Source organism: Arvicanthis niloticus, chromosome 6, assembly GCF_011762505.2.
Source record: "Arvicanthis niloticus isolate mArvNil1 chromosome 6, mArvNil1.pat.X, whole genome shotgun sequence".
NCBI classification, from domain to species: domain Eukaryota; kingdom Metazoa; phylum Chordata; class Mammalia; order Rodentia; family Muridae; genus Arvicanthis; species Arvicanthis niloticus.
The window spans coordinates 78277906-78300050 of record NC_047663.1 but is presented as its reverse complement, the minus strand read 5'-3'; the positions used below and the strand labels follow the sequence as shown (position 1 = coordinate 78300050).

The 22145-nt window shown below is 35.4% G+C and overlaps 1 protein-coding gene across 2 annotated transcripts in view; it reads right to left on the bottom strand.

Moving 5' to 3' along the window:
- Positions 1 to 22145, bottom strand: part of Gabra1 (gamma-aminobutyric acid type A receptor subunit alpha1) — a 53258-nt gene that overhangs the window by 4625 nt on the left and 26488 nt on the right. For both annotated transcript variants that reach the window (XM_034506497.2, XM_034506498.2), the window contains exons 5-8: positions 21026 to 21246; positions 18506 to 18588; positions 11897 to 12040; positions 4810 to 4962 (exon numbers count right to left, since the gene is read on the bottom strand). In XM_034506497.2, coding sequence (XP_034362388.1) covers positions 4810 to 4962; positions 11897 to 12040; positions 18506 to 18588; positions 21026 to 21246 — 601 coding nt within the window. The remainder of the gene's footprint in view (positions 1 to 4809; positions 4963 to 11896; positions 12041 to 18505; positions 18589 to 21025; positions 21247 to 22145) is intronic.

The following is a 22145-nucleotide window of genomic DNA, read 5'->3' as shown; positions in this document are numbered from 1 at the left end:
AATTCACCCTGTTTCGATTGGTGGACAGGCTCAATATAGTTTGCAATCAATAGCACAGCAGTATTTAGGGTCATTCAGATGAGATAGACTACTCTGCTAAAGGAAATGTGTTACTAAAAAAGTAAACGTCATTAAATTGCCATCTTGTATGCGTATCCTATATAGAATAGGGAATGATATTATTCAGTGCACCTGACTATTGACATAAATATCTTAGATATCTATTATTTGTGGTACTCTAGAAATATCTATAGTGCTGTTTAATACTCTTTGTTCCAAATGTAGATGTATAATTAGTCCTTGGTAATGTCAATTAGTCCTTGGTAGCAGAAAGGTAAGTAACAACTTGGGGAATGATAATCTACCACATTTGTATCTTCTCTCATATACTACTTCTTGTTCAAAAAGAATTCACCCATTTCCTGGAAGCAGCATGTGTATGAATAAGTGCATAGCAAGTTACATAAAGCTTACTGTGCAAAATAGCATGCACATATACTTGCATATAGAATTTAAATACGCTGCTTAAAATCAAATGGCTATGGGGTAAAACCTTTCTTTTTTTCTTACATTGGTTATTTTATTTACTTACATTTCAAATGTTATTCCCCTTCCCAGTTTCCACTCCAGAAGCCCCCATCCCCTCCTCCCTCCTCATTGCCTCTATGAGGGTGCTCCCCCACCCACCCACCCACTCCAGCCTCAGCAGCCTACTGTTCCCCTATCCTGGGTTATCAAGCCTCCACTAGACCAAGGGGCTCCTCTCCCAGTGATGCCAGATAAGGCAATCATCTGCTACATATCTAGCTGAAGCCATGGGTACCACCTGTGTACTCTTAGGTTGTTTTTAAACACAAGTCTGATTCAAGTGTCCATGGTCTTCTCTTTGTTCTAATGCTGCCTCATTTTCCCTACTCTGTAGGGATCTAAGCGCCCTATATTCACAGTAAGAACAGTAAGTTGGTTCTATTTTATTTAGATATTTTTATGAGACACAGTGTGGATAATGATATCTTTCCTGTTGTTTCAACTACCATAGGGAACACACTGTATTGATACCATATACTGATTTTAATGCTGTGAGATTCCTTTAGAAAAAAAAATTGCAAATGTTTAAAAATAGTTCAATGCAATCCTGCCAGGAAAAGTGAGAGGTCACCACAGAGCAGCCTTGAGCTGTTTCAAAGACTGGACCACACATTTAGCACTCTGGTAAATGAATTCACAGACCTCAGCCACTGACTGTATCTGCAAAATGGCTGATTCTGTCTTCCTCCCCTCATGGGCCAGGCCATCAGTGAAATTCTCAGACAGAACAACCTTAGCACAGTCACTCAAACATTATTGTGAGGATTACATTTAATAACATAAAGATGAGAACTAATGCATTCCCGAGGAAGAAGCTGCCAATCTATGATTCTGAAGCAAGGATTAATTCTTCCTGTTGATAGTTTTAGAATATCAGCTGGGCTACACAGCTGTTGGAAAATTTTGTAAGCTGCTTTAAATCAACCAATGTTCTTAGGTTTTCCAGGAATATCAAAATAGATAGTCTTTTAACTGTACTAGAAAATGAAATGATTAATAAAAAAATTCTTATTAAATGATATTCATGGCACATGCCCAGGACTTTAGGAAATGTTTATTTTGAGGTTTGAATGGCATTGGGTTCAGAGAATACTGGGGCAAGTTCCTTATTACATAACCAACCTAAAGAATATTAACTGGTGAACTGCCCCCAGATTTACATATCAATATCAACTAGAGCAGATAGCAAGGTAATTAAAAGTCAGTAATTGGGGAACAGAGCAGCCCAATTTCAAATCCCAGCTCTATAATTGCTGAACTATACCTTGGGAAATGACCTTGGGAAAATTTCCCCCACAATCTTAGGCTTTCGTATTGTTGCTTTTAATTCCTTCCTTACTAATTGATTTTATTAACTCTAACACACAAGGTTAATGAGAGTATTAAATAAGATAATATAATAAAAAATATTCAATTCTCAGTCTAATATTTAATGGAAATTTAATGACTTTAAAAATGCCTGTGTTCTTTATTATATATTACTACTACCATAAACTCCAGTTCACTGAAGTTCTGTTTATATATATAAGCAACTACCAAGAGTAATCTGGAAACTATCATCTTACTCTAAAACTCTGTAATCTATAACTAATACAGAGTAGTTTAAGATATATATATATATATATGTGTGTGTGTGTGTGTGTGTATGTGTGTGTGTGTGTGTGTGTGTGTTTTATGAATTGAAACCTCTATCAATAAAAAAACAGAAAGGAACCAAAGTGTGTTGTGTGACTATTAAACTCCAAGGGTTAGGTGTGATAATTTACATATTTTATCTTTCATATGTGAGTGGTTTAAACATTGGTTTCCTTCCTTGTACTTGGATTTGACTAGAAATAGGAGCTCAGACAAATTAATTAAATAGACCAAAGTTATATAGCTGTTATTTGGTAAAATTAAACCTGAAGCTAGGGCCTTTTTTTTTTTTTTTTAGTAGAAAATTTATATGACATTGCCTAAAAATAGGTGAGAGGACAAGAAGAGAAAAATTATATTTTCAAGTCATAGAGTAGACATAGGCTTTCCTACATTCTGCATTGCTTTTATTAAACTGTTATAAATCTAGTGTGGTTGTTTTTCTCTTTTGGTATTTTTTTACATACTAGTGACCTGCTTAGACATTGACGGAGCTAAGAGGAATCTGCTAAGTTCAGGCTAAAAAGAATAGAATCATGTACTGAATAAATGTTAAAAGGCCAAAGGGCTAGAAAAAATGTATTCGTGATTTTTGTTGAACTCAAACATTATAGACATATGACTTTATACACAAAACTACTTGCTATCACTGAAGTTACAGTTATATAGTTATGTTCACCAAAAGGTCTTTGGTCGATTGTTGTATAAGATCATTGAAAATGTTACAAGTAATATTTTTGGACTCATAAAATACGGAAACGCTTTGGCAAATTTCCAAACAGAAAGGGTAGACTTGGCTACAGTAGGAGAGGAAAAAGTAGTCATAAGAATAAAAATGCTTTTCAATATAGGACTGGTTCAATTTTTTTAAACTACAATAAAACAAAACATAAAACCTGAACCTACATCATCTATTTAATTCAGTGTTTATTTCCTGGTAAGATAAGGGCTCAGATGGGAAAGCCATACAGAAGCCAGCATCTCTCAAGAGGTCTGTCTTTAGTTGATTGAATGGTTGTTAACATTGACAAATGGCTACAAAGAAAAATGAACCTGAAATGAACTGCACACTTACTCTGCAGCTGAAAATCATTTTACATGTTAATGTAGTTATGTGCTTAAACTGTTGTCAGAAGATCAGAGAACAGATTATGTGATTTTCATCATGGAAGCATTTGCCAAGTTCAGAAGACAAGACACTCTGGAGCAGATGTGGTAGTCTGTGCCTCTTTTTGAGAGAATTGATATGTCTCTTATTTCTTGCACACTGTGGATATTAGGGGTGCCAGAATCTTTACATATGAATTGATTGTAAATATTCAGTGTGAGACATGTGACCTTCATTGCGGAAGGTAGATAGGAGTTATTTGTAGAAGAAACCTGGATGAACATGTCTTCCAGCAATAGAAATGTGGCTATTACTTCTAAGTGATTGACATGGACCATAGTGAACCCAATATGTGCCAGCTTAATGCAGCAAGAGGAAGCAAAGGTAATAGCTCTATGCCATCATTAAGTGCAAGGAATCAGGAGCTCATATCTTATCCTGACTCCACAGCACTTCGCCCTAGTAGCTCCTAAACTGAGATGAATAATTAACATAATTAATTTTATGTTTATTTAATTTCAAGTTAATATGATGTTCATAATAATACTGTCTAAATTTTAGGTTTAAATAATATAATATGGTAAATCATGTTGAAAATGACTGGTATAAAGTTACATAAAAACTGTTCCTTATATTTATTTTATAATTTTATGATCATTAAAATTTCAAGTTCTACCCTACATGTCATGGAAGGAAGGGTGTGCAAGCAGTTTGCTACTTCCAGAACACAGCTATAATTCAGTGTATTTCAAATAAAAAATTATTCATTGTGTAAATTAATAAGTTTACTGTAGCAAATCTTGTTTTTATTAGTTTAAAACATACAATTGTGGTGGTCCCACTGGGATTCCATCAAGAAACACTCCTTTCTATGGGATGTGAACTCTAAAATAATGTATTAGGTTGGTTTTCACATTAGACAAGGTGTTCACTGTTCAGATATTTTTTTCATTACCTAGTCTTAACTTGTAACGTTGAGATTACTTTAGAGACTAATAGGAAAGAGATTGTTTCTAACTCAGTGTACCTGAGAGGTAAAAGGAGATTTCTGTCTATGGCTAGGATCACAAATGACCTCTTCTTATAAAAATTCTGGCTTCTCCAATATAAAAAATTAGTTTGTTGCTATTTTTTTAATATTCTCAAAAAATCACATACTATGTAGTATTTAAATTTTTAGGTTGTATTTTTAATCTAGTAGGTACTTTTGATGTCTATCTCACCGCCTTTTATACAAAAATTTAAAATTAAATTTTTATTAAGCCATCTATTTGTATGTAACAACAAAACAATTTTCTATATAAAGACATAAGTTTTCAAATCATATCATAGTTAAATGGTAATTGTTCAAACATTTTTTCTTATACGACATTCAGATGTCAATACACAGTAACTTCTTTTCCATTCTCCTTGCAATGACACAGTCATGAAATAAGTACTCTCTACACCTGTCTGTATGCATGTTGATTGGCACTTACCAAAGACAGTTCTTGCTGGTACTGACTCTCTGTTGAGCCAGAAGGAGACTTGGGAGAGAATAACTGTCATTATGCATGGCAGATATGTTTGAATAACAAAGTAGCCGATTTTTCTCTTCAAGTGGAAGTGAGTCGTCATAACCACATATTCTCCTAGAGGGTGAAACACGCAATAAGGTTGAATAATGTGCCCTTAAAAAAGAAGTTATTCCTTAGGTTATTAAAAGAAGCAAAAGTCTAGAGGTTAGAAACATCTTGTTTCCACATGACACCTATAACCTGGAGGAAAAGGCCTTTGTCCAAGAGAGAAAAGTAACCTCGTTTTAATACACATCAACTTGTCTCTGGGGATAACATGGAGGTATTAAACTCTTCTAATTCTTCCTTCCTTCTTCCGTTTTTCTATCATATACATAAGGGATAAAGCTGAGCTTATATTTCCAGGTTGAATCTGAAAATGACTTGCTACATTCAATGAGTTTATCAAACAAAGCTAGAATAGGTTTCCAGTGTAATTTGAGTGGATTGGTACAGCACACTTCTGGAGGTCTAAGCAAGGGGATTTCTGGAGATGCAAATTGACTCAGGGAACTAAGGGGTAAAGTTGTTCAATATGCTCTGAATGTGGATGGATCAACCCAGTGGCCAAGAAGGTGGAAGCCCAAGTATAGGAATATGCACAACTCTGTCAGTGTCATTTTGTTGCTGTCCTGCCTCTTAGGCACTAGTCTGCTGCTTCTGCAGTCCTTGAAGATAGACTTACACTAAATAAACTCCTGAGAGTTTCAAGTCTTCTGCCTTGGACTGGCATTTAACCATAGTACATCTGAGTTCTGAGACTCCCAGCTTCTTAAGATGAGCAGATTTGATCTGCCTCAGGCATAGTGCCTTATCTTCTTTTATGCAACATATCCCTAAACCCATGAAACCATCCAATCATGAACTGGGATATGAAAAATCCTGAGCCAACACACACTTTTTTCCTGTCTAAATGTTTACCTCAAGTACTTGTTTTTTCACAGCTGTAGAAAACTAACATGCACACCCATTATCTACATCAAAGTCTCTCACATATACAATTGACATTTTGGACCAAACAGTTGTTCTTGGATCAAGTCTGTCTTGTGAACTGCTTATTTACCTGTATTTCTAAACTTAACATGAAACAGAGACCATAAAGCAAGAGCCCAAGGAATTAAATTTTCTCCTATAGAAGGGAAGGGCTAACTAATACTCTGGTTTAAAGGAGGAGGGATTTGCTTCCTGAAAGGAAATCACACTGTTCTGACAGCTTATCTTTGATTATTATTAGCAACTTAGAATGTAAATATTTCCATTTCATTCTTTTCATTCTCTCTGTAAAATTGTAGTCCTGTTAAAGGAGAAACAGAACTTTTTGACTCCTAATTCTAACCAGAAGCAGTTCTTCTTTCAATGCTATCAACTTTTGTTTTTGAATTTCTTTGGAATATTTTAAAAAGCTACTTAGTTTGTACAACTAAACACCTAGTAACAACTGCCAGATAACAACATCAGGTGATCTTTAGAGAATAAACTCCTGTAATCAGAGAAACAGCTTTCTATAGCACAGATTTAATGCAATACTGACTCATGTCCTTCCATATATCTTAACTTCTTAGTACCTTGGCCAAGCAAACTCTATATGACTTCTGTTGCTAAACATTTTGTTCATGAATGGATTGAAAACAGCCCAAATACCAGATTCTCAGCAGGGTAGCAAGAAATGTCCTAAGGGGAAACTTTATTAGCCTCTGAAAAAATGAGTTTATTTGAGTTTAATACTCAGATCTATTTTCTTGTTGTATAGCCTTGGGCACCACAAGTAGACTTTTTTTTCCCTCTGAGTTTTCTTGTCTGTACAATAGTAAAAACACGATGTGGCTGAAGGAAGGATAACTGCTCTAACAGAACATTCCATAAAAAATGCTATAATACATTTTAGTAACTTTTTTCATGTTCTTTACTATTCACCCACATCAGAAGAGGGAGAAGTAGTTGCAAAATAAATACACTCAGTGTTACAGAAGAAAACCATTCCTGCATTCATCATTTATTGGTATTAATGGCAATTTCCATGTACTGAATATGTACTAAGTACTCTGTAGTTTAATTAGAGCTGTTCTTTATACTCATTAAGAAAATTGTTTCATTTTAAAAATCTCTAAAATATATTATTGTATATTGTTGGTAATGACTTCAAGGTTAATAGAAAGAAAACAAGTGATCCTACTAAGATAAAAACTCAATTTTCTGAGACTTTTGCTAAAATATAGCCTATGTGCCAATATTATGTTTCCCCATCCAAGGGGTATGCTTTATTATTCTTAACAACTCATTCTATTGTGATCTGAAAAATGTCATCAGCTTAAAGGAAAATATCCCATCTCTCATAAAATGTCAGGAAGATGAGTATCTTACATATATTCCATCATCTTTTGTTATTTTCACTGTGACATTTTTGTGAAGAGTGTGTAAAGAATATGGTTCTGGGAGTTATTATTTGACATTATACATATTATAAACAACATATTTTCCTGAGAAATTGGGAAAGAACAGGAGGAGTTCTACTGTTTTGAACGCATTTTAAATTAAATAAAATTTAAAGAGCACTGGAATAAAACTTTCAAATAAGTGACAGAAGTGACAGCAATATCAGAATCAAGTTGTAAGAATTAAAAATGAATAACAAAAGAAAAAAATCCCATATCTTAATATGGATTGAAAGTCTAGACACCAAGTGCATATGTGCTAAGCCTATCAAATTAAAGTATAGAATTGTAATATTCTTAGAGAATTATATAACCTGAGGGAAGTTATAAATTAAAAGTGACAATATTCCTGATATATTATAGAGTAAAATTTAGAAGAATGTAAGAAAGAAAGGGGGTATAATTTGTCAAATTAGCATTTCAAGTCATCACCACTTCTCGACCTTTTAGCTAAGATCAAGTGTAGCATTTTAGGTTATTTTAGAGGTTGCTTTCTCAATGTTTGTTAAACATTGTGGATGGTTTCCTAGGGATTCACTCTCCTATTCCATGGGATGCTGTGAAGCTAAAATTTAACAGCATATGTGACCATACTTACTATCCTAAATCGTATTTAGATATATAATGCAAGGATAGAATGGTAGATACCTAATCTTACTGACTAGGGAAATCAACCTTCAATCAACTTGTAAATTGTTATTGAACATAGAGTCTAATTGAATTTTTTCAAAATACATTTAGAGCATAATTATGCCTATTTGTACCACTGAGGTACAAGATAGTCCTAATACCCAGTCCATCTTTTTGTTGACTAACCAGAACCTTTGTCATCTATCTTAACTAAAACACTTTGTTCTGAACCTGGCTTTTTCCTTGGCTTTAGAATGAATGTCAGCTGAAAACCATCCACTCAAATCTTTTCTCTCAAGGTAAATAGGCAGGATTGGCTATGAGACTATAAGTTTTCCATCCCGTCAGAAATCCAGAATGACTGAGTTATATAATTGTGGGAAGCACAAAGCATAGCTTCTAAACCTTAGCCAATTTGTAGAGACCTCTGAACACCTGGACACTCCCTCTACTACAAGCATCTGTTCTTCTGCCTTCAGGCCCAGGATCATCTGACAGACCTTAGTACTGCAGAATTACTTTTTCCACATTTCACTGAAATAAGAAAACATGACTGAGCACTAAAATTCTAAGCCTAACTATACCTTTTCCCTCATTTTAAATATGAATTATTAGACAAGAAAACCACAGAAGTCATCTCGGAAGATCATGCACTAGCCATTATGAATTATCTGTTATGATACATTATCAGATAAAATTTTCCTGATGATGCTTATCTTGGAAGGTTATTGTTTAGACAGCAGCTAGAAAAGTCTTCATATCTAAATATGATCCCACCAGTTTTCTTAGTCAGTTTTTCTAAGGATAAAACACAGAGATTCAGAGAAAACAACTTATTTTCCAAGCTTATCAACATATCTGATGATCAAATTTACTTTGGAAAAAAGGGCAATGTCAAGTCATACTTGAACATATTAAAACCACTGGATGAATTACTTTCTCATTTCTTTCTAGATACCATGTTATGCTTATCCTAATGGTCAATACAATTACTTCAATTTCTTTAAATGACCTGTAATAACTGACATAAAATCACAGATATTATGGTAGTAATATCTACAATTCTCTTTCTCCTGTTATTAAAGTGATGCAGAGGTTTTTTGATCTGAAGTATATCATTGGGGTTGCATGACATGTATTTAAGGGAAAGGAGGATATCAGTTTCTGAGCTTGTAACAACCTATCTGAATTGACTGGGCCACTGCAAAAGATATTAAAGTGGACGAAGTTGTTGATTAGATAGATAGATAGATAGATAGATAGATAGATAGATAGATAGATACTGTTGTTTTGTGTTATAGTGACATCATTCTCTGTTTTCCTGGCAAGACAATGGACATAAGTCCACTTAGTCTCATGTGTCTTATGCTTCCAGTGCTCCACAGTAAGGCATGAACTATCATACTGACAACCTTACACAGGACCTCTGTTGCTTTCTATGGAAACCTACAGAATCTTGATGACCTAACATGGTCCCAAAGAAACCAATAATTTGGTTTCTTATTGATGTGTCAAATATGTACATGACACTTATATACAATATTTGAGAATTTACTGTCATTCTATCCATTTCCAAACATTTACTAATATAGGGATCTCTTATTGTGTGCAGTTATGGTTATCTTTCAATTACAGAATGGTGATTTAAAGTAAGGTAATTTGAAAAAAAAATGAATTAATTTTAAAGAAAATGGATCTGGTTCTACAGAGGTCTATCATGGCATCCTCAAAGTTAATAGAGATAGAACTCTAATAGACTCCATTTTTCTCCACACCATCTTCCAGACTTGTTTAGATTATGGGATATGCATTACTGCAGTGATGTTGTTTCCTTAATATCAGCAGCCACTGTCATAAAACACTAAATGTATCTGTATACTAAATGTATATTAAATGTATCTGATACTAACGGAAAAGGACGTAGAATAGTTGCTACTGTTTCCAACAGAGATATAACACTCACAATGTGAAAAGCTACCTCCAGAGGTAATCTCTCCTCAATTAGCCTAAGCTACATTTTTTCTTATTTACTAAAAATATTTATTCAATGCCTTCTTTGGCACAACTACTATAGTAAATAATAGGGATAAAGAAAACAGACATGATCTTTGCCCTCACAGAAGCATTCACACAGCACTTAGCACCCATTTTGATAATTACAGTTTATATTTTCATCCACTCTGGACTTCACCTTCCTTGAGAGCAAGGTCTTTGCTCTGGCTTCATTGAAACTCCAGTGCCTGTCATGATACCTGGCTTATCATAACACTCATTTTAAAGAAGTAGACAGTAAATATTTGGGTGTCTTTTTCAGCACATGTAAGATAAAATAAAACGACTTTAGGACTGGAGTGACAGTAATTGTACAAAAATTTGAGCAACAATTGTGTGATATTTCTCAGTGTTTTAACTAGAGCTCCAACCCAATTTCTAGGTATCTTTTTAGGTATAATAATTGACCCAGACACTTATTCATGCTATACGAAAGCTCTCATATTGAACTACATCTCCAGCCACTATCTCAGCTTTAATGAAAAGTTTGCTATTTCTGTCTCCTTATATGAAGGAAATATTTCTGTCAGAATAAAGAACTGGTCCAACATTCCTAGGCTTGTAAGTGACAGGGCCAGGATGATTATCCACATCTTTCTCACAGTAAAGTGACAGGCTTTCCACTGGGCTGTTTGCATTTCTGGTAAAGGCAAAGCTGAGGACAGATCTTCTCCATCTCATAGAATAAGAAGCATAATTATTTATGCTCCTAAAAATGGTATGGGTGTTTTAAAACAGGAAAAAGAGACATGCTGTGTAAAACTTAAGTGGCTGATTGATTACTTGAAAATGTTAACATTCTTAAGATTCCAAGATAAAATCTGAAAACAGAATTTTGTTGTTGTCGTTGTTTGTTTTCTGAGAAAATTAGCATCACTCTTCTTGTACATGAGTAGGTCTCACTGTGTTTTAAAAAATCACAATTAAAAAGCATTAAATAAATTTAAATTCTGTAAAATGTGCTGAAACATAATTATTAACGCTTGAGGAATGGTTTAGGAATTGAATACATTTAGAATACGGAGCTTTGAGGGGAAGCATAAGCGTTCTGATTTGTTATGTCTGAGATTTAATTTATAATTATTTTGCTTCCATTATCAGATTTCAAATAATACAAAACAGTCCCTGTATAAATTTGGGTCCCTTGTATAACTCTTTGCTACAACCTCAGAACCTTCATGTACAGTTTAGTAATAGTGTTTCATGTAATTTGAACATACCACTAAGGTTGGTTGCAACAATACAAAGGATCACACAGTATCTACTTTTTTATTAAAAAGTGGAATGCTAAGTAGTGCATATACCTCCTTTGGCTTCAGCTGTGGGATAGTCTTGGTTATAGGAAAAAAAGCAAATTGGCTTGTGTGTGTGTGTGTGGGTGGGTGTTCTATGTGTAAAGTTATCAATGTGTAAATTTATGCATAATCTGTTGATGTGTGGCAATAAGTGAGACCTAGCAGCCACACAATGGCTAGTATTTTTTGTAATGACATTGCCTGCAAAGACTTGTAGATATTCATCTGCATGGTTTTGATTGATTATTCCCAACATACTATATAGAATTACTACATTCAATTGGTAAACCAAAGGTATAATGAGTTAACATAAATTTTCATCCCTCAGTTTATATCTCAATTTTCTGTTTATATCCCAGGATGCCCTGGTCATAGAGAACCAGATTTTTATTGTGCAAATAAAGAGAAGCCAGAAGATGGTGAATGGCAGGTATTGGCCCAGAGTTTACATTCCCCAACTCTTCGATATTCAGCTTCGGACAGTTTTCTTATTCCCTTTTCTGACTTCTCTGTCACTAAAGGAATCACAGAGTTCTTAAAGTCTCACAGTACATTTTCCTCTTCCTTCCATTATTTCCAGAATCATCAAATGAAACTTACCTGTACTGGACTGAACAATTCCAGAGTCAACTGTTTGTCCAAGAAGATCATACTGGTTTAAACGTGACCCGTCTTCTGCCACCACCACTGAGCGGGCTGGCTCTCTTGTCCACTCATAGACAACTTCTGCTCTTGTATAAGCATCTGAGATTAAAAAGAGAAAGAAATATACTTATGCATCTGCCTCTATGATTCTCCTAATGAGCTGATTGCTCCATCGGCTTCATATTTCTTTCCTCCCTGTCACAGATGGCAAGCTAGAAATGAAAGCTCATATTCAGTTGCTTGGTAATATAAATATATGTTTTTCTGAAGTTTTTTTCAGTCATTTGTTCACTTTTATCATGTTAAGCACATGATAAGAATACAGTATTGTGCTGGTAAAACAATAAGAAACACAAACAACATGGGTGACTTTACGTGACTTACACTCTTTGTATAAAAGAGTCATTAATAGACAAACAAATAGAGATATAGTTCCACAGAATGAGATAAACATACACTACTGGGTGAAGAGATGGAGGGAAGGCTGCATTTTAGATTTGGAGAAGGACTTGGAAAGGCTCAGAGTAAACACTTCTATAAAAAACACGACCAAATAGGAGAAGGTGAAGAAAGGTCATAAGAAAGAGTTTGCTCAATAGACAACACGTTTTTGTTTGTTTATTCATCTTTATTTCAAGCAAAGGAGTGATTCAATTGAAGATTAGTGTGGCCACAGTAGGAAACAAGAGAGCTAAAGTAGGATTACAGACAACAACCCCGAATCCACATGAAGTTGAGCCATGGAAGGCTCAACTTTAAATAAAAAACCAACACCAGAAATGTTGCTACAGAGCACTTAGACAAGAAGCTAACATGGGCAACCTCTTAAATTGATTATATTTATGGATATTGGCTAGCATGAGAAGTTATCTTATAGAACCTTCTTTTTCTCACTCATTTTTGTTAGATAAATCACTATTAGTCAAAAAATCTTTCATATGAGGTTCTGGATCATGAATCCTTAATTCATTGAGCTTAGAGAAAAGTGGCTAGAAAGGAAGGAATGTAGAAAGTGAGAGCGGAAGAATGTGATGGATAGAAGAAAGAAAAGAAGAGGGCAGGAGGAAAGAGAAGATTGCACAGTATTTCTGTTTTCCTGAACCAGCAGACCCACTTCACATGGGCTGAGAGGCTGTCTCCTGTTTAGATGCACAGTGATGTCAATAATTTAAGGAGGATCAGATGAGAAAAAGTTAGGTGCTTTAGATTATTTGATGGGAGGGCATAGTGTTCCAAGGTTGGCCTTATGATAAAACTTTGATTCACTGGCCAGTGGCCAATTGGTCCATTAGTTACATTTGGCACACTGCCCAGGGACCAAAACACTTTTAGAAGGCCATGAAAATGTTTTAATTTATTTAAAATCTAAGATCAATAGAACCTAACCTGGCCTCTAGTCCTCTTTAGACCAACAGCTATGACCTATAATTTCAATTATGATTGGAGAAGTCCCCCAAAAAAGATAAAATTGTTTAGAGCTCATTGAAATCTTAACACTAGCCTGTTTAATATAACTCTCAAACCCAGGCTTAAGAATAGTGTACAAATATGTATCTGGCCAAGCTAAAATATTATAAGATTTTAAATTATGGTTGTCTTTTATGTAAGGATGATGCTCCTTACATAAACAAATACTGCCTTTGAATCAAAACTTGGAAGGTCACTACTCTAAACTGAGTGAAGCAGAAAAACTGAGGTCTTGCTTCCCATAATATGTAGGTACCCTGTCTGCCCCATCATTCTTTATAAGTCCATTCATACAGCTATCTCTTGAAGAAATTTGTATGGACAACTGAGAGAAAACAATTTAATATATTCTGAGACAAATTTAAGTGGTAATCTAGATTTGCCCCTGTGAACTTTTAAACATGTTATTCTTTTCTTGTGGTTACTTTTAGTGGATAAAAGAGCAAAGCATTTCACCTTGTACACAGTGATACAAGTTTATCAATGATGAAAGTATACAATGTGACCTTTAAAAGTTCCTTAGAAGAGGGCAATGTACAGGAATTGGAGCCCATGGATATGTATTTCAACAACGTGTATTTTTCTGGTCATAGAAAATTCTTGTTTTCTTGCTGTAGTAGACACACTGTATTTGTGAGAGCATGAATGGACTAAATGTGCCTTGGAAAAGCCTCAGTGCCCATGTACTTGCATCATATTTTATAGAAAGACCAAACTGGGCACAGAACTGAGGGAGAAAGCAGCTTAAAATGCTATTCATTCTATTCCATCTTGTTTGGAATGTGTTTTTTTTTTTCTAGAAAAACGTTCACTCTGTGCATATAAGCCAAGGAAGTATACTGGTTCTATAAATGTCAGAAGAGCTAATTCTAGACATCAGGTCATTTTGGAACAAAGTATTGTTCACTTGTTGGCAACAGTGTCTAGATGGTATCATTTTATATCCTGAGTTGTCTCTGGAATGCTAATATACTTAGAGAGGGAAATTGTGTACACTATCTTTTCTGTCTTGTGCTTCATTTCTTCGAAGGCCCAGGGTTTATGAATATATACAGGCCTCTGAAGCTTCACATCACTCAATACTCATGGCTTCTGCTAAAAATCTCCCTAAATGAGAAATGCACTACTGTAGCAGGATATTTTCCTGATACATTGTATTACAATGGAGTTCACTGATTGGGCATTGAGATAATTTTTTATGAAGGAGCTGAAGGGGTTTGTGGCCCCCTGGGGAGAGCAACAACCAGAGCTCCCAAGGCCTAAACCATCAACCTGGGAGCATATAGGGATGGACCCATGCTTCCAGCTGTATCTGTAGGGGAGGATGGCCCTGTCAGGCATGGGTGGGAGAGGAAGCCCTTGGTCCCATGAAGGCTGGATGCCCCACTGTGGGGGAATTCGAGGGTGGGGAGGAGGGAGTGGGTGGGTAGGGACACATCCTCATAGAAACAGGAGAAGGGGATGGCATAGGGGGTTTCTGGGTGGTGGTGGGTGGGGGAATGTGGAAAGAGGAATATTCAATAAAAAAAGAGAAAGGAATAAATTCACTAAAAAAAAAAAAGTGGGTGAGTGAGTAGTGCTGGGACAAGTCACATGACTCCAGCTCAGGAACTCTGAAACAAAGAAGCTGCTTGCAGGCAGAGGTCCCCTGCTCACTCCTGTAATGCAAGCTGGCGCTTTATGGGGAAAAAAAGACAGAAGAAGGTACATCAGTAGTTCATTTTAATTGATAATTCTTAAGTATAAAAATACTGACAAGTATCTTCAATTCCTTAGTCAAATACTTAAGGACATGATTTGAAAAAAAAATCACATTACATACAAAGTATTGATAAAACCAAAAGACACTAAGTGAGGTTATGAAATAGCCTTGCAGTAGTACTACTGTCAACCCTGGATTTAACTTCAAGACAGAAGCTGTCAAATGCAGCTTCATTCCTCACACCTCTTCCATCTCCTCAGAAGTTTAAATGTGGAAAAGCAAAAGGGTACTTAAAGCCTGTTAGTAGAATATTTCTTTATTCCATAAATATTTATTGAATTGTGCTACTCTCTGCACTAGAAAATGCTATATATATAAAATATGCCTGGCTCTTATAAAAGTAGTAGTCTGCAGACAATAAAAAAATATTCGTAACAAAAATAATAATGGATACAGGGACAAATGTTATAAAATAAGTTGGAGAGAGAATCAAGAAGATGGATAGTGCTGTTTACAAATCATTACAGAATCATCTGGAAAGACCTTAAGAGGTACTGCCCATGCTAAGATGTGAAATGTAGGACATGGAGCTACACAGAAGCAACAAAGAGAAGAGAAATTCACAGCGAAAAGAACAGAAGGGAAACATCCAGGTGGAGCGCTGCTTACATATTTTCCTTTAACTTCATTCTTTTTGTGTGATACACTCTTTGATTTTTCCTCACGGTCTACTTCCTTCATTTTAAAAATACCTCCCAAATCCTTTAATTGAAAATGTTTCTATATGAAAATACTTTCTACCCAACTTCTTCTGAGAGCACAGGCAAAGTAAAACACATTTCATCATATAGGTAGATGGTTATTAGGATTTTAGGGAAAACTTTGATCTTTGTGAAACTGCCACTGGTTTCTTTTATTTTCCTACTATTTCTCATCTTCCTGAAAACAGATACAAGTGCTTGATATGCCATTTTGTGATGTGGAGCTGCATGTAAATACATTCCATTGTTAAGATACAGCACTAAGCAGACATCAACCAATAGTGACTTCTACCAATGCACAGTCCTTTTTCTTTAGCTGTCCACACTGCTGAAACAAATCTCACTCCAAAAAAAAAAAAAAAAAAAAAAAAAACAACAACAACCAACCAACCAACCAACCAAGCAAACAAACAAAAAACCCAAAACAACAACAAAACCACTTTTCTAATGTATTGACCAAATAAGAACACATTTAAAGCCATATTAAAGCTGGGCATAAATATAGTGGGCTGGAAGAACTTATAAGGCCTGGTATGTTTGATGTGCTATTTGATATCCAAGTCACAAATAATGGCATCACAGTTAAAAATGTAGCTGCCGCTCAGGAGAAAACCCAAGAGCCCACAATATAAAGAGTACATCAAAATGAGAAAGGGGTGGGAAAAGGTAGTCCTCTCTAAAGTCCTGTTTAGCTGACAGGTTCGGAGGATAAATCCTGAGTCTTCGGGATAGAATGTGATCTATAAATAGAGAACAATGACTCCCCATGACTAGAGCTGCTAGGCACATGAAGGCCCTTTGCTATTTTCTTTGCTTGCTCTCATCCTACACGTTCACTGTTTTTCTTCTATGAATCATATTTTACCAAAATAGTTGCTCAGTCTGCTTGTCTAGTGGGAACAGTAAGCTGGTTAGGTAAACTGGGGTTGACTCAGTACTTGTCTGACCGTCCCTCCCGCAGGATGCCAGAAATACATTATCCTCACTTTATGTATGCATGATAGTCAGAAATAGAAGGGGAAAGAGAAGCTCAGAGAGGCCAGCTGTACAGCTCAAAGTTCGTTTGTCTCCACAAAGGTACTCCTGGGTGATAGCAAACAGTGCACATCCAGAAAGTTAACACAGTGGAGATATGTCTATGATACAGTCAAATGGGAACAAAAGCATACATAAATTCATTAATACCATGGGACAGTTCTACTGACCTGGAAAATACTAGAGATGATAATGAATAATGACAGTAAATTATTTTCTAGATGTCTCCTTTAACATTCTGCCTCCATTAAGAAAAAAAAAAAATCTACAACAAAGTCTGGGTTTGGTGACTGTATATGGGATGGATCCCCAGGTCGGGCAGTCTTTGGATGACCTTTCCTTCAGTCTCAGCTTCACACTTTGTCTAAGTATTTGATCCTGTGAGTATTTTGTTCTTGCATATGTAGCAGAGAATGGCTTTGTCTGGCATCTATGAGAGGAGAGGCCTTTGGTCCTGTGAAGGCTTGATGCCCCGTTGTAGGGGAATTTGAGGGCTGGGAGTGGGTGAGTGGGAGACCACCCTCATAGAAGCAGGGGAGAGGAATGGGATAAGAGGTTTCGGGGAAAGGAAATGGGAAAGGTAATAACTAACATTTGAAATGTAAATAAAGAAAATATCCAATAAAAAAAGAAAGAAAGAAAAAGCATCTATACATTGCCTTTGGCCAACTGTGAATATTTTCCTAAAACCATGTCAGAACAATATAAAGTAAATATTGTAATCTCCTTTTATGCGGATGAAAATGTGTCTATGCATTTCTTGTAGGTACAAGAATCATTTCTTTTTTCCGCAAATACCACTAGATACTATTTTAGTAAATAAAGATAACACGGGAGCTGGGGAAATGAGTCAGTGATGAACATTGTGCACTGCTCTTCTTGGGGTCCTGAGTTTGGGTCCCTGTACACAAATCAGGCAGGTGGTATCTATTTCTCACTCCAGCTCCAGGAGAAGGGATGCTCTCCTCTGGTTTGCACATGTGTTCACACATGCACGATATACATTCACATAGTATCCTAGTGACAGTTACTCTTGCTGTGATAAAACAACTAATGCAATTTCAGCTTACACTTCTACTTAATAGTCCATCACTGAGGAAAGTCAGGGCAGGATCCTGGAGGCCGGAGCTAATGCAGAGGCCATAAAGGGATGCTTCTTTGAGGCTTACTCCTCAAGGCATGCTCAGCTGGCTTTCTTATAGAACCCAGGACCACCAGACCAGGAATGGAATCACCCAGAATGGGCTGGGCCCTCTTTATCAGTCACTAATTAAAAAAAAAATGCCTTACAGCCAGCTCATATGGAATCATTTTCTCAATTGTGGTTCCCTCTTTTCAGATGAGTCTAGCTTGTGTAAGTTGACAGAAAATTAGCCAGCACATGTAGGCACACATGCGTGTACTAAATAAATATAAAATATGTTTTAAAAAGTAAAAATGTAAGACAAATACCTAAGCTACTACTTATAGACAACTCTTGTAATCCATTGCTCCTCTGTATTTGATTCTTTCCAACAGACCACAACTAATTGGAAATCTCTTGCTTGAGTTCATGATCTTTTATAAAAAATAATGATAATTTGAAGTAAATTTACTTACAGCTTCCAAATTTTAGTGGGCAGGCATGGGCATCCATAGGGAAGTCTTCCAAGTGCATTGGACATTCAGCTCTCACGGTCAGCCTTATTAATTAAGGGAACATAGAATACAAACAAAAGCTCTATAGATTAGATACTGATAATTAGAGTAGATAATTAACCTTAGCAAACAGAAGAGCTGGAAGTAAGATGCACACCTATGCCATATTCCCAATCACCACATGAACTAGAAAGAACTACCACGACTGATTTCTGTAACTTTGTGTTTGCTTGGTGAAAATGGGCAAGATTGGATTTTGAAGATGGAGAATTAGTGCTGTTTCTTATAAGAGAGCACCCACTAATCCACTAGCTATGGGAATTGTTCTGATTAATTAAACTAGATATTGTCAAGTAAAAAATTGCATAACAACATGCAGAAGCATATCGTAGAAAGTACCCATTTTCCTGATCTTAGATTCCTTTATCTTCTCAAAACAAAACCAAATTCAAAGCTTGGCTTGAATTTCTCTGTTGTCTTCCCAGTGAGTGGTCCTGATTCTTTTCTCCAGCAGTTTTCCCTAGTATAATGTATATGTATCTCTACATATTATCATTATCATTTGGAATGGAAAGAATGCTTTGCTTTTGTTCTACCACTCAGATTCAACACAGAAAAACCCTCAGATTACAGTTGTCCTGCAGACTTCTCCAGGAGAAGGAAAAATAAAAATAAAACCAGTTTAGGGTCTTCTGCTCGAGTTGGTTCCATTAAAACTCATTTTGTAAATACTTCAATTTGAAACAGGTGCTTAGGTTGTGGTACTTGTGAATTCTTTCTCCTTTGCTCTGTACAAGGAGATTTCTCCCCTTTGGATACTACTATGGCCAGCACAGTTGAAGCTGCAGCACCTCACAAATATGCAGAGCAGTATGAAATGTGAGGGCTGTTAAAGGGTTAAATATGCTAACTGAATGATAGGCCCTCCCTGGGAGATATAAATACTTGACAACAATGGAACGTTCACAAAGACAAGAGGTCATGAGTGATCTCGTATGTGAAAGAAATTGCACCAGTTGGTACAGATGCTCTTCTTCTGTGTATATACATATATGTATTTTTAAAAGATTTATTTATTTTATATATGTGAGTACACTGTTGCTGCCTTCAGACACAGCAGAAGAGGGCATCAGAATCAATTATAGATGGTTGTGAGCCACCATGTGGTTGCTGGGAATTGAACTCAGGACCTCTGGAAGAGCAGTCGGTGCTCCCAACCTCTGAACCTTCTCTCCAGCCCTACATATATGTATTTTAATGAAAATAGAGTATTATGTATTTATTTATTTGGTTACATACTTATGAGTAGAAAGCTGTTGCTGACATCTTCAGAAGACTATGGACGATTTGATATTTTTAATAGATTTTTGTTCTTCTAAAGATGGACTAACCACCCCTGCCAATGTGTATTTGCATTTAGTTGAAGGCAGCGATGGAAGTTGGGCTGCTTGACTTGCTGTCTTAGGTGCTTTATATGAAAAAGTCAGGATTTTATAAAAGAAGGAAGCCTTTGCTTTCAATGATTTGTGCATAGAAAAAAATTACACTTGTTACGTGAAATTAGGGACAGGTACTATTGGATTGAAAATCTCAGTTTAATGAAATGACTGGTGCGTAGGTTCTGTGAGGTTATGGACAGAAGGCAGATGTGCCATTATATTTGAATAAAACCAATGACTAAACAGAGAAAGCACTGAGTATTCCAATCAATAGTCAAATTGGGCAGCCAACATTTTTTTTAAACTACAAGAATTTTTTTTATAAAATGATCAAAGAATAAATCATAGACCATCCAAAATTTCCAAGTTAAGACTATATAAAAATACATGGTTCTACAAAAAATGTCTAACATTTTTGTTTTTATGATTCATGTTTCCTTTACTCTATCACTAAAACTTTGTGCTTTGAAATCATTTCAAATGGGGAACATTTTATATCATATATACATACATATGTATATACATACATACATAATATACATACATAGTCTTCAGAGTAAGTCAAATTAATTATCTCCAGCTACGGATACTATTTGAGAAATTGTGTATTTCTTCACATACATATTTCCATATGAATTTCTAAAAAACTTTAAATAGCCATACTTTTTATTTTGTCTTCCTTTGTTGTAGTAATATCTTTGAATAGCCACCTTATAGAATTTTAACCTATCCCTTATTGGAATGCATGGAGATATGCAATTTATAACATGGACTTCATGAAGGTCTTCATGCTGAATTAAAACAGGTTGGAATTATAGTCTCTGCAATGTTATATTATTTAATCTACTCTTCATTTATATTTTACTTAACATTGTATCCATGCATGATATTTTAGAGTATTATGGTTGCTTAACAGAATAAATTTAATGCTTAAAATTAAGAATCCAAAAACTCAATTATGGCACATCACTCTGAAGATTACTTCCCTATGGCAGAACAAAAAGTATGGACACTTTCCTTCAGGAATCATGACTGTCCTTACCTCATGGTGTACAGCAGCGTGCCATCCTCTGTGATGCGCAGGAGTTTATTAGGCATGGTCATGTTGTGAGCCACAGACTTCTTTCCATTGTGGAAAAATGTATCTGGAGTCCAGATTTTACTGGCCATGAGGTTGTTTAGCCGGAGCACTGTCATGGGTCCTTTGAATTTTAATCTTTCATCCTTCCAGCTTTGACGGAAAAACACATCTATTGTATATTCCTGTATAATTTTGAAAAAGAGCAGAGTTTGCAGTTTTACATTTATGCCATACAAATATCTTACAAATAAGATATTAGATCCTCAGTGTGGCTTAGTGATGTTTTTGAAAGAAATCTTGGGGTGGCACTTAAATATTAATGTTAAAGGAATAACCGATGACCTTTGTAATAATTTTATGCATGTACATACATACATACATACATACATATATTGACAAATGCACACACATAGATAGATAAATAGATAGATGATAGATAGATTAGATAGATAGATAGATAGATAGATAGATAGATAGATAGATAGATAGATAGGTGTATATAGATAGAAATTTGTTTAAATATGGAAAAACAATTTAAAGAAAATTATCCTCAAACAAAAACTCCCTTTGACACCAATAATAAAATAAAAACAATAAAGTACAATTTAAAAACTCATATTTGCAGGTTTTATATAAAGGGGTTATATTTAAGTTAGAGAATTTCAGCCATAAGAATAAAGTATAAGATTTACAGGTCCCTCTGTATTCCCTGAAAACTTCATATTCAAACTCAACACAAAATGGCTTTTACAGATGTAAAAATTCTTTGACCAAAGAAATGGCTTTTTGTTTCTTGTTTTTACACAGATAGTGTATGTAGCTTTCCAATTTTTCTACATAGTGAACAAGACTATGAAAATGTGGAATAAGCTAATCAGTATCCACTGTTAAATCAGAGGGGTTTTAATTTTCTCCAAAGAGTAGGGAGAGAAGAATGCAAAATGTGGAGGTGTGTGTGTTAGTGATTGTATGTGTGTGTATATCACATGAGAGATGTGTGAACTTCATCATCATTCACAGCCAGAGAGTCTATTTGTTTGAATAAGCAGAGCTTTCCTTATGGCATTACCCAGAGACAAAC